This window comes from Dicentrarchus labrax, unplaced genomic scaffold, assembly GCF_905237075.1.
Source record: "Dicentrarchus labrax unplaced genomic scaffold, dlabrax2021, whole genome shotgun sequence".
NCBI lineage: Eukaryota > Metazoa > Chordata > Actinopteri > Moronidae > Dicentrarchus > Dicentrarchus labrax.
Window position 1 is genome coordinate 10,856,696 of NW_026136723.1, and position 13,317 is coordinate 10,870,012.

General features: G+C 41.5%; 2 protein-coding genes across 2 annotated transcripts; one reads left to right on the plus strand and one right to left on the minus strand.

Moving 5' to 3' along the window:
• The first annotated feature begins 2,809 nt into the window (after nucleotides 1-2,809).
• On the plus strand, nucleotides 2,810-6,960 carry sync (syncoilin, intermediate filament protein). The gene is made up of 6 exons (XM_051390458.1): nucleotides 2,810-2,975; nucleotides 4,072-5,694; nucleotides 5,782-5,996; nucleotides 6,095-6,302; nucleotides 6,474-6,598; nucleotides 6,669-6,960. The coding sequence occupies exons 2-6, from the start codon at nucleotides 4,129-4,131 to the stop codon at nucleotides 6,715-6,717; spliced, it is 2,163 nt and encodes a 720-aa protein (XP_051246418.1). The 5' UTR covers nucleotides 2,810-2,975; nucleotides 4,072-4,128; the 3' UTR covers nucleotides 6,718-6,960.
• A 324-nt stretch (nucleotides 6,961-7,284) lies between these two features.
• On the minus strand, nucleotides 7,285-12,530 carry rbbp4 (retinoblastoma binding protein 4). The gene is made up of 12 exons (XM_051390469.1): nucleotides 12,361-12,530; nucleotides 11,554-11,704; nucleotides 11,305-11,450; nucleotides 10,763-10,936; nucleotides 10,533-10,648; nucleotides 10,182-10,342; nucleotides 9,946-10,072; nucleotides 9,680-9,757; nucleotides 9,353-9,429; nucleotides 8,976-9,033; nucleotides 8,757-8,867; nucleotides 7,285-8,157 (listed from the first exon to the last, which is right to left on the minus strand). Exons 1-12 carry the CDS (start codon nucleotides 12,374-12,376, stop codon nucleotides 8,095-8,097), a joined length of 1,278 nt encoding a protein of 425 aa, XP_051246429.1. The 5' UTR covers nucleotides 12,377-12,530; the 3' UTR covers nucleotides 7,285-8,094.
• Between the last annotated feature and the right edge of the window lie 787 nt (nucleotides 12,531-13,317).

Genomic DNA, 13,317 nt, shown 5'->3' on the forward strand with positions numbered 1-13,317 from the left:
GGCTCTCCTGACTTCATGATTCCATATGCAAATTAGGAATTAGGAAGAAACAATGCATGTTGGATGCAGACAAAAACAGCAACTGCTTCTATTTTCAGCTCTACATGGGTCATAGAAAGATGTCCGACCATTTTTTTCTCTCAAAAAATACACAACCAAAACTGTGACCACTATATTGTCTCCTAAATTAAATTATTTTCTAAATAAAACACTTCTGGAGCTACCAGTGTAACTATGTTGGTTTGTTTGGGTGTTAGATTTATTCACTATTTTATCAACTGTTTTTTATAGCTACTATTCAGCAGCAATATCCTAATCTTACTCAAAATACATAAGGAAAAATCTTAAATCCCTGAAGGCCAAATGTGGTGAGACCACCAAAACTGAATACAACCATGAGTACAACCAGAAAGGAACCACCCATAAGGGACACTTTCACATAAAAAACAAGGGTTCTCTTCACCAAACTATTCTTGGAAAATCTTTTTAGAGCAATGGACCATATGCACATTTTGTTTATAATAGGATGTGTATTATGAAGAGGTATTTAATGTTTCCACCAGTCTGAACTGAACAGATTTTAGTGAATAATACACTGCACAGGTGGTCCTGCACCAAAGCCAATTTTGAAAGAAAGAAAGAAAGAGCGATACAGAAAAATAAAACACATTAATGAGTTTTCTCCGGATAGTGAGGCCTTACTGCTGTTTGATGAAGGGGTGGAAAGAGAACAGAAACAGGAGAAGGAGGTGGACACACTCACAGGATGTTCTGGTGAGTTTGGACAGTACTGCCGATTGGAGCAGACAGTAACAGGCCGGTCCAAGTGCATGTCCAGCATATGGCCTATCTTAGTGGGACATTCAGTCTACAACCACAGCGCCTCCTGAAATATTTGGTTTCCTCCTTGTCCTACTCTACACCCACGCACACACACTGATGATCTCTCCATCCTCTATGAAGGAAATGATAGAAAAGAGAAAAAGAAAGATGATGATTATGGCAGGCAAATGAGGGAGAGTCTCAAAGTCTCTCTCTAGATCCCAGCGGCTGTTTGGGTGTGCATCAGCACCACAGTGTTGAAACAGATAATCCCTGGACACTTGATGTAAATTACCATCTCTCTCCCAAAGCCTAGACTTGCCAAAACACAGAGTAGCGGTGGTCAACAAGAGTGAATTAGATAAACATTACATCTCTTGTTGAGCACAAATGACGTAATCTTGTCATGGAAGCACTGAGTCAGTTGCAAACGGATGCCTGTCGCTATTTCATATTGTTAACTGCGAATAAAAGTATATTCAGTAAATAGGGCAATGTTAATAGCCTGAAGTGGGATTTGCAGTAAATTGATATTGGATAGTTTGTTGTTTATTTTATTGCACAAAAAGGGCTAATCAGGCACCCATCATTCACCTCTATATTCCTTCATAAAGCAGGAATCTGCCTTCAATAACAAATTTAACAAGATATAGAAAAATACAGAAAAATAGGGTGAAAAGTTTGTTACGTAATCTTGTTAAAAACTAGGCATCACAACTAGTGTGTCAATCCTTTATTTACAATGTAATTATGGCTATTAAATTAACTGTTATATTCATAAACAACCCTACAGAAAGACTGGGTTGAGAGGATGAAGCTGTTTCTTAACTAAACTGGTTGTTCAAAGTTAGACACTCAACATTTCCTTTTATGATACTCTATGGATGAGAGGAGTTAAAATTAAACTGTGAGGCCATCTAGTGGTCTATTCTAGTGGTAATTTTCAATCAGTGTGAAATTAAAGGAATTAAATTTGAAAACCATAAAAGGAATGTCATATGATTGATAAACTGCCATCACCAAAAAGAAAGCCTATACAATTTAAATAAAACCTTTTTGGAGATAAAAACAAACAAACATGTAAGCTTTCCAACTCAAGACACAGATCACACCGATATCTGATTTTCACCGATCTGTCTTTCCCAACTTTTCAGTATCTCCATCGTCTCCTCCTATATCCCTATAAATTCCTTTTCTTCTACACCTGCCACATCCTTTTATGTCTTTTACAGCCCCTCTGGCCTCTCCTCAGACAACGAAGACCACCTGTGGTCTATTGTTGGGGTCAGAAGTTTAGGAGAAAACCAATCCTCCCATGGGAAGTGTACAGAAAAGTCCAGGGAGCTATTTAAAGACTTCTCGATAATGAGGAGGCATGGGAGGAATCCTGGAGCCATGTTCTCTTTCATCATAAACACACACACCATAAACCCTCCTCACACACACACACACACACACACCCATCTCTCAAAAGCCATAATACATGTTTCCAGCTCCATCTGTCAATCTGGAATTACAGAAGTAACAGATGTCTACTTCTCAGTTCTACTGATGCAAAAAATGTTGATACTATCAAGCTTTTCTTAAAACTAATGAAACATTCAGCTGATTATTTAATTTAATCGAAAGCAATTTCTAAAATTACTGTGATACGTTGGAATAACTCCTCATATATGAAGACAATGTCATTTGATCAATGAAAGGGCAAGTTTCCTTACAATAAAAACATGTCAACCTTTCAGAGAGAGGTTGTTGTGAAGTCTTCCAACAAACATAAAATGAGGCAACCTGGTAATGAGCTTCATACATGCGGCTACCAGGTGTTTGGAGTAATTCTTAGAAGCCCATTTTGACAAATCCTTTATCCCTCTTGGATTAAACCAGCCTGCTGTGGCTCCTTATTCTCTCAGCCCAGTGTTTATTAATAAACCTAAACAGATTTGAGGTAGTCATGGTCACACATAGCAGCACACATGGCTGAGAGAGGGGTTGGATCAACTGTCTTTACTCCCCCCCTCAGTTCATCTGCACACACTGCTCCCGCTCACTCTTGGCTGCTCACTTTGCTTTGTCGTTTGAACCGCAACTCATTTCTAACAGATTCATCCTGAGGATATCACATAAAGGCAGAAGGAACAAGTCTACACAAAGAAGTAAGTACAATTATATTTCATATTTACATATAACAGTAACTGAAGTTGATCAAATTTGAATGGAAACCCCTGAAGAAATTCAAAATTCATGCTGTTCTCAAGAGTCCTTTCAAAACATTCAAATAACTAACTGTGAACTAATTTAGCAGTTAGAAAACCATGTGCATGAAGCTTAAAAGAAAGAAACATCGTTATCAATGTTTAATGTAAGAAGAAAGTTCATGTTTAGAGTGCTCAGAAAATATAGGCCAGTTATGTCTTTGGGTAGTGGTTTAGGGAATGTGACTTGTGCCTACGCCTGTATTGCAGCGAGACAGCTGGTGACTGTCATGTCTTCCCCAGGGCATTGGTCAGCCATGCACAGCACAATACTGTCCAGTCCTCGGGCACTGGGGGACAGACAGTAAGGAGCTGTTGGTGCTGTAGATGCTTTGTATCTGACCTACTTTAACACAAACCTTAGAGCTGCGTCTTGTATTTTGGTCCAGGTCTTTGGCTAGGAAACAGCAGCTATCAAATTAATGTCACACTTGTCTTCCATGCCCTTTACTAATCTCTGCTGATGACAGTATTGGGTCAATTTGATCAATTTACTCTCTGGGAGTCTCTGGCTAGTTTTGGCAAACACCTCAAAGGGTGAAATTACAGCTGCATTATTCACCAGGGGAGTGCAAATGCCCATCCATCGGCACAATGCCATGTTATGATAATCTGTTCTCTAATGTAATCTGTGTAATACCACTTGCTGGAGCTTCAGATGAAAGCCCTTTGTATGTGTTTACATTAGTATTGTAGCGGTGTTCATGTGAATGCATGAGTAGGCTTGTATGACGTGTGTGTCTGATTATGTCCAAGCCAGTTGGTCCCTGGGCCATCCAGACTAGTGGGACAGGTGCTGGTTGCATACTCTCTGCTAAACTTCCCCCTCGCCCAGCTCTACATGCCTGCATGTGCTAATGACATCAGCATAGTTTACACAGATGTCTGGCCAAAATAATAACCCAACTCTTCTGTTGACATGTCATCAGTGCTGCCAACAAATACAGCTATCATGCTTAATATGCATCACCTAACGTATGAATCTGCTTTTGTAAAGGACGGTTGTAAAGGAGGCCTCCACATCTAAAGTGGCTACAAGAATTAAGCTAAACCAATGGAGGACCTGGACGATAACATTTCTTCTACTGGGTTCGAGCCTCTCTTCATTAATGAAGAAGAAGCGGATCCAGACAGAACCCTGATGGAACAAAGAGAGTGCAACACAGCACAATCTGGACTCACCTTCACAGGAACACAGCTGAATCAAACGGCTTTGATTAAACCATACTTACAGGAGATGGATGACTTGCTGAAAAACTGTGAGAAGCTCACTGCTATCCCTTTTGGCTCTCACCTCTCAGCAAGTTACAATGAAACAAGTCTGACCGAAACAACTCTTCGCCACAGCAAGGAGGAAGACGCAATAGAGAACTACGGAGAAACAAGTACTTCTCGCCAAGCATATCTTTCCACAAGCTACATTGACACAAAAATGGATGGGGCTGGCACAGAAGACCAGCCAGCACAAGGTCAGCTGGAAGGTCTGGGCACCAACAGGTGTGGATTGGCCACTGACATTTCTTGCCAAAGAGAGATGCCTCTCACTTCAGCGGGGAACAAACTGAGTGACACCATGATGGAGTACGAGGGCCAGCTGTTGGGAATGTTGGCCATGCTGGAGAGCTGTATGGAGGAGGCTGGGATGGACTTCGAGCCCCAAGACTGGGCTACAGATGCAAGCCAAGAATATGTGCACATTGGTAAGAATCCTCATCTTTGTAGGGGCACAACACTGGTGCCCATTCAGGAAGGGAGGCCAATGAAGTTGGAGACTCAGAAGATGCATTTACAATCATGGGCTAGTCAACAAGCAGAGGAAAATGAAGTTTCCAAGGAAAGCAGAAATGAGGTGACAGTAGGTTCTGCAACAAATGGAAGCCAGCAGAACGTTGTGTTTAGCTGTGACGTGGGTGCCTTCTCAATGGAAAGTCTGGAAAGGCAAGGGGATTTGAGAACAGACAGGGGCGTTCTTGATTCTCAGGTCAGGTTTTCAGGGGCATCAATGCCATTAGATTGTACAGAAGATGATCCAATGTACTGTGAGGCGACAAAGACAGGTTATATGTCTACTGGTGAAGGCACATACATGAAGGGAGAAGTAACTGGGATTGAAGTAGATGACGCTGAACTGCCAGCTCGAGAGAGACAGGAGCTCAAGATGGACACCAATGATCTGGGATCTGGCATGGATGAACTAGGTGCCCTAGGGTCTCAGATGGAGGAGTGCATAGTGGAGGTACAGCGGTTAGAGAAGAGGAGGAAGGAACTGCTGGTGGAGGTGGTGGAGTTAAGAGGGAATAAAGACAGAGAGGAGGCAGAGGGGAGCAATGAAGAACAGACAGAGGAGTCAATTGACAGCAAAGTGGCTGAGCTGATGAATGTACTGAAGAAAGAGGAAGAAGGGAGAAGAGAGGAGAGGAAGAAGGAGATTCAAATTCTCAGGGACCAAAGAGCAGAGGAAGAGAAGAGGATGTGGAAGGTGAACCTCGAGAGACAGGGGCTGCAGGAGGAGCTCAGAAAGCTGAAGAGGAGGCTGTTCACCATGGCTAGGGACTGTGCTTACAACCAGGTCGCCCTGAACACCCAGAACCGTGAAGTGGAGCTGCTTAAGAGGGATGAGGTAATAAATTCTACAAGAAAAATCACTATCTTTTCATCACATTTATAAGGAAACTTCCAACATAATGTTTTTCTTCCCATCTTCCAGGAGAAGCTTCAGTCACTGGTGCTCCAGCTGACAGAAGAGGGCTCGCAACTCAGGACGGCCCATAAACAACAGCTCTTAGACCTACAAGCAGAGCTTCATGCCCAGAGCTCCAGCCAGACCTCCAACACCCAGGATGACCTGACCGAGTGCAGAAGGCACTCATGTGGTGACATCCAGCAGTATCTGCAGGGTGGGCTAAAAGCGCTGGAAGACAGGTGATCTCACTGTCTAGTACTAGTATTACCTGACTAAAAATCTTAAATCTTGTAAAAATTACTCTCAATTGTTTCATTGTCAATGGTGTCTTGGTTAGGTATGAACCCATTTTGCTAACGTTGTTGAAGAGGAGGGAGGCAACAGCCGGAGCACTGGTAAAAGCCAAAGAAAATGCCCAGGAGCTGAAGGCCCAGCTGAGACCCCTAAAGGAGGAGATCCAAAAGCTGAAGCTCCAGGGGGCTTGTTTGGAGGAGAAACTCAAACTAATTCACTTACAGAGGAGAGAGGAAGTGGGGCAATACAAGGTAAGCAAGATGGGAGGTAGGGGAGATGTGTAAAACAAGCAAAAAAGATGGAAAAAAAAGACCAAAAATGAACGCAGGGTGAGAAAGTAGGGGAGAACTGTCCTCCAACTGTGCATCAGTAAAAGGCAGTTACCTGTTACACAAAGCAATAAAGGTATGCCATTCTTACAGGAGACTGTGTACTGTCTGGAAGAGAGCAGCAGAGAGCTGAAGACCAGGTTAAATATTCAAAAGAGGAAAACCAAAGAGATAGAGGAGTTGAGAGACAGCCTAACCAAACAACTACTCCTGTACAGGTAAGATTAGTTTATTCTGTATCATAATTTTAAAAAGGACATAGCTCTAATTACAACCTTTTTCTTACAGGGCTGCCATTGAGGACCATAACAAATGTAACGATGAGGAGAAAACATGATTGTATTGTCTTGATTTTGCAAAACAGGGGTTCTGTGATTTAATTACAATTTGGTAACTTTATCTGAAACATAATGAACTCCACAGTTCAATTAACGCACTTTAGAGACACGCTTTTGTTAAACAAAAATATCGTTAAAAGCTTGTTTTGTTTTTTTTAGAACAGTCTGTACAGATGAACTCGTCTGCAGCTTGTTGAAAGGTTTTTGTTATGAATAAAGGCTTTGCATTTGTTGTAACCTGAGTGTGACTGACGAGTTAATGTCTCTGCATAAAGAGTGGAGAGGGGCTCATGTACTTATAAGGGCAACATGGCTGAAGAACTAAACAGTGGGACACAGAGTAATAGAGTGTGAGTACATTTGGCAGACAGGAAAGCACCAAGACGTCACACCAGACACATAAAAAGGTCTGAGCGAAGTGTCATGAGGCATAACGGACTCTGACTAAAAGGATTTAGGATTGTTTAAAATTACAAGTTTAGCAGGACGCTGACCCCATTAACAAACTATGTAAGTAACACATTCATATTGAAAAATGTTGACAAAACATCAATGGACCCCAAGACTAATGAAACACATTTTATTAAGAATGCACTCACTGTACAAATATTGAACATAGAAAAAGTTCAACCACTAATCTATATCACGAAAACATTTAAATGATTAATGTATGACGAAGGTGAGGGGAGGTGGGACCACGAACGGACATTTCAAACGCAAATTCACTCCAAAATTGTAATTTCATTCAGAAGTAGCTGGTGTGAAAATCAGTGTCCAGAACAATTAGGTGATGACCAGACTGGAGCAATGGAAATATGAGACATTTTTAGGACAATAAGATAGCCTGCAAACAACCTCTATCAAAGTCACAGTAACTGCCACTGTGCATCATGTCAAAAAGCCAGACTGCAATTTACTTTAAACATTTTTCTTCTGCAACATTTCCTACATGTGCAGAGGGAGCTTATATTCTTCAACAGCAGGTTATTGTAAATTACCACTTGTTGTGGGTTGTCAGTATGATCAACACCTTAGGTTCTAGAAACACATTTTATTTATTCCTGACTAAAATATTTCACTGTAGATGGGAGAGCCAAATTTGGTTACAAAAATACATATTTTATATGCACTGCGAATAACATGGGTGAGATTCTTCAGGCATTAAGTTACTCAGTTAAAAGGACAGTTCCTCACTTTGAGTATACCAAAAGGGATCAGGGCTACACATGATTACTCTTTTTCTTGTATTTACAGTGATTTACGGCTTGTCCCACCAGTAGAGAAGGATGGGAGAAGGTAGCTGCGCGGAACTACTGATGTGGCAGTTTGGCAGTTTTTTGATGAGGTTGTAGGTTAAGACACAGCAGGCAGATGTGTTATGCTGTGGCTTCAGGGTCTGTTGAACCCTCTGGATCTTCATCGTTGTAGATGTTCTCAGCCTAAAAGGAGAATCAGTGTCAGTCATTCAGCCACATACTGTAAGGTTGTTGAGATATATTTACGGTCAGAGGATTTTGTTTTTTTATTCCAGCACAACCAGAGAATGACTGAGGCTTTCAGAGAGCCTTACTTTACTGTAGGCCTAACTGCTTGCTTTTCTGACATCAATTACAGTACAGTGTTACAGGAAAAACTGAAGAAAAAAAGTAGGATAGCAAACTGGATTAGTACACTTACCATTCCCACAATTTCTCTCTTCTGTCTCATCACTTTGCCCTGACTGATCACTCTCTCAAATGTTATATCAAAAATCGATCTTGACTGAGATTTTCTCTTTGCAGTCGTTAGCTGACATGTCAGGAACCTTCCATCACACGACTTTTCCCTGCAAATTCATTGATGTCTGCTGATCCACATTATAGTGAGAGACAATGAAGTTGCCTGCTGTCTATAACCTTCACTGCAAAATATAGTCTTTTTTTGTTTGGTTTTCTAAAATGGAAAATAAATTCCTTTAATAGAATATAATACAAAGACAGAAGCATGTTCTCTTCCTGTCTGTACCTGCTTGAGTAAAATGTGATTTCAGCTGTCTTACCATTTGCCAAACTTGCATAATGTTGTCTTCAGACACAGAGCAGATAACCCAGGGCTCGTTGGGGTTCCAGGAGAAGTCAGAGATCTTGGCTGTGTGGCCTCCGTGAATAAACTAGATAGATAGAAGAAAAGCCACCGTTTTCATTATGACACAAGATGATGTTACCAATTAAAAGAGAACCTCAACTTCTGAGGTTCAGTGGGCTTCAATGAGACTCACCAGTAGCTCAGGTGGGCCATCCTCTGCATCTTCGGGTGACTGCTCCTCTCCGATTTTACTACAAAACAGATAGAAAGAGTTAAACTTAGTAGCAAACAATGTTACAGTATGACTAATCCCACATGTGGACTGGATGAACCTGTGACTATGTCACAACTCAAATGAGAGCAATGTGTGTTCAAGTTGTCTGTTCTGTACACCATGACCTCTCATATTTAAATTGTATCAGTATTCCCTGAATATGGTTTATTAGCATGAGGAAAACTGTAGCATTGCTATAGCAGAAAAAGACCTACAGTGTTAAGATAGCAGAGCTGAGAAAAGAGCAGGAAACATAGGTCAGAGGGACACTGGGTATGAGATTTTATGTTGTTTACCTGAGGTCCCAGACGTTGAGGCGGCGGTCTGTTCCACTGGATGCCAGTATGGTCTCATTATGAGGTGACCACTGAACCTGAAACAACCAGTCCCAGAACCCAAATTAGGTTACCTTGAATACTAACATAGCCATTTAATACTGGAACTCTCTAGAATTTGTTACACACATTAATCTCAGTGACATTCTTCCAAGAACCAGGACACTATTGTCTGAGAACTTGTGAGATTACAATTTATAATTGCATCAGTGTGATCTTATTTCTTCTATTGTCTTGTCTGACTATACAAGATATCCTGCTATCTGTCATGAGTGATAAATATCTTACCTGGAAGATCTCATCCTTGTGTGACTCGAAGGAATGCAGCTTCAGTTTCAAGTTTCTCAAGTCCCAAAGAGCCACAGTCTGTGAACAGGCGAGAGATATTACACATACAGGCCAACTTATTTAATACCACTGCAGTTACAAAACAGCAACAATATTATCAACATTCATTTAGTCAGCATGTAAAATGCATATGACACCATATCGTTAAACCCTATGCAGTGAATCAAACTAAAAAGCAACAATTGAGATGTGGAATATTGCATTACCTTGTCTGCAGAGCCAGAAGCAAGGATGAACTCGCTGTAAGGGTTAAATGACAAACAGTTGACCTCTGCTGTGTGGGCATCTACTGCATGGCTGGGTTTGGAGGTGTTGTTTGAACGAGTGTCCCAACTGAAGAAAAAAGAAAAACAAGACATATCATTCCATGGACTGTGCGAGAACACTTAACTTTTCAGGTAAACAGTTTCATCTGCCGATCAAATCTAATTTATGATCTTACATCATGAGCTTCTGGTCATCTGCTACAGATCCAAAGAGTGACTCATGCAGCAAGTGCCAGGAGACGTCTTCCACCACAGCAGTGTGACCGGTGAAGATAGTCTTCGCATCCACTATCTTCCCTTCCTTTGGCACAGCACTGATGTCCCACAGACAGACAGTCTACAGATTAAGAAAGATTAAAACCCCTCAATATTTTAGATCCCATGTTTGAACATGACTTAATTTCATGAAATCCAAATGAGCTTATGTTAAGAGTATTATGGCACTAAAATTGGCGACCCATTAAAACTCCCCAGATATGGGAAGATGCTTAATAATACTTGAATATAGCTACAGGCTATTTTCTTACATGGTCATCTGATGCACTAAGTAGAGAGCCAGACAGATTTGGATTCCAGGAGAGACCATAGCCTTCCTTCTGATGGCCTCTGAGGCGCAAATCAGGGCGACACTCTCCAGAAGCATCTGTGGACAATGACACATTAATGAGGATGTTAAATAAAATATTTCTCAGTAGGTCAAAAGTACAAATTACACATCTCCTTTAGTGGTGTCTTGTACTGTGTGCGATCTATGTACCTGGCTTGGAGGGGTGCTTGGTGTAGTCAAACACCAGGACATCTGAGGTGGGGGTCTTGGTGGCGATGATGCAGGGGTTTTGGGGCATATAGCGGGCACGGTTCACCTCTCCTTCATGGCTGATCTTGATTTCGATCTCAATCTTGCCGCTTACTGAGCCAAAACCTCCAAACTCTGCAGGGAGAAGGAAGTAAGTTTATGGTACACAAGCACACTACAGGGGCAATACATACTTTTCTGGCTTATGGCATCTCTGATCCATCCAAACAAGTCCAATCATAATGTATGCATCATAATGTACCCACTTAAATGACTTAAGCGTCTTGCTGAGGCATCTGCTTGATTTACAGTGCCTAACAACTAAAAAAACTTTTACCTTTAACTTGTCATGCACTTCAAAATGCAATTTAAAATTATATTATTGTTTTTATGATTATCTGTCTCTTTAAAACACATTTACACACTATAAATGTAACGCACATGAAAAGTCTACCAGTGTATATATAACACTTATTTAGCACGTGGCTGTAAAAGTTTCCAACCTCCTTTTTCGCTGTCATAATGAGAGGCATCAAACTGGGCGTCATCATTGGGCAGCTGGACACTGGCAATGACCAGGTGATTCTGCTCATCAGATGTGTGAGTGCCCAACACCAGCCGGTGCACACTGTAGTCCTTCCCCTCGGGCCTGAAAACAAATGTTTTTTTATACCATTCACACTTATTGAGGGAGTACATGTTGGTATACGCATGTGACAATCACTACTGGTCTTTTGTGTAAAAGTGTGTACCTGGAGACATCAGGCAGCCACTGAGCAGTAAGGCTGGGCCACTCTAAAGCGTGGGTCATTACCAGGTCATACAGGAAGGGAGTGTTTTTTTTCCATATCTTGTACTCCTCATTTATCACCCTCTCCTCAACCGCATCATCAAATGCACCTGCTGAAAGAGCAAAGACAGTGGTGGCAGGACCAGTATTGAATGACTGATGCAACAATTTCATTTTCATTTGCTTTAAACATCTGCACTATGTGTACCATGTGACCGCGGGTGTCAGTTAAATGTTAGGGACATTTCCAGTGTATCTCTGCTTCAGTCAGAGCATTAATGACAGGTAATACAACTGAACTTAATCAACGGCTGTTTGTGGGTTTCTTTGCAAACGACAAATGTCTCATAAATTAACTACTGACCTCACTAGCGTTCAGTTTGTATCAGTGTGGAAGTATGTTTTCAGAAACATCACCGTTAGCTTGCCATGCTATCACGATTATGCTACTGCTAGTGTTAGCATTTCTAGCTAGCTATTACAATTTAGGAGCTACGTTAAGACAGTTGCGGTGCTGCCTCACTTGTAACTACGGTTTATAGTAGCTAAGATCAACTGGTGGCAAACAACGCGAAAACAAAACCTACAAAATCGAAACGGAGATTGTTAGAGTTCACACAATGAAAATTGACCCGGCTTTTGTTATAGCTGAAGGCCGGCTCAGGGGCTGCGGCAGCTAGCCGCTACCTGCGCTTGCTAGGTGGCTAATTAAGACATGTCATATAACCGCGGTACTTGTCGCTGCCGATAATAAAAACCTTCACTTTACCTTCCTTGTCCGCCATTGCAGGTATAGACAACGGAGACTTAAGGTTGATTGAGATGCGGAGACAAAGAGCCTTGTCTCGGGTTCTCCTGTGGCGTGCTGTGTTCAGTTCACAGAGCGGACGATGCTAAGCTAACCGCTAACAGCAGCAGACTGTGGGAGAGACGTAGATGCATTCGCGCGCTCAGGACAAGCGAGGGGGGCGTCTTTCCACCAATCACAGCGCAGCTCGTGGTAACCAGCAGAGGGCAGCAGGGGGCAGCAGAGGGCAGCAGAGGGCAGCAGGGGGTCGTCTGATGCTGCCTTCAAGCACCTACATCCGTCAGTGAGGTCCACACACTGTCACTTGTAGTTCTGGTCCTGCAACAAGACAAAGATTACAATCTCTTACTTTATGTACTTACTCTATGGCGAACATGCCATGTATGATGTTTATATTGTTATGTATCCTTTATGATGACTCAAAAATAGCTGTGAAAAATCGCACCATTGTTATATTCAATTGTATCCTTACTGAGTAGTTCTGACAAGGAGTTGCTCTAGTTTACATTTTTATATAAACTTTAAGCCCCCGAGGTCTAAAATTAGATCTTATTGTTTATTTAATCTGTATTTTGTTTCGTTTTCCTATTTTTTTTATTTACTGGATTAATGATTATCGGATGTTGTTGAAATGTTTGATATAATAAAAAGCCTCCTTAAATGTGTTTAGTTCAATGACCATTATTTCCAGGTCAGACTAAAATGCGTACTTACCGTGAAGAACATTTACTGCACGTCATTTCAACCCCCTTTGTGCCATAGACCTCCCGTCAATGCAATGTTTGCAGAGAAGTTACAGGAAGGGACATTTAAATTCAGTTTTTCACTTACACTGTAACACTTCTATTTCAAAACAACTTTATTGCCCGTGAAGCTGTCAATTTTCACATCTATTCGTGAAAAAAGACAACAGTCCCT

Coding starts and splice junctions, on each gene's coding strand:
- sync (XM_051390458.1), top strand. CDS start 4,129: ATGGAGGACCTGGACGATAACATTTCTTCTACTGGGTTCGAGCCTCTC. Junction 5,997..6,094: donor CTAAAAGCGCTGGAAGACAG/GTGATCTCACTG, acceptor TGTCTTGGTTAG/GTATGAACCCATTTTGCTAA. Junction 6,303..6,473: donor AGGAAGTGGGGCAATACAAG/GTAAGCAAGATG, acceptor CCATTCTTACAG/GAGACTGTGTACTGTCTGGA.
- rbbp4 (XM_051390469.1), bottom strand. Junction 11,451..11,553: donor TGGCTGCCTGATGTCTCCAG/GTACACACTTTT, acceptor ATTTGTTTTCAG/GCCCGAGGGGAAGGACTACA. Junction 8,868..8,975: donor ATGGCCCACCTGAGCTACTG/GTGAGTCTCATT, acceptor CTATCTATCTAG/TTTATTCACGGAGGCCACAC.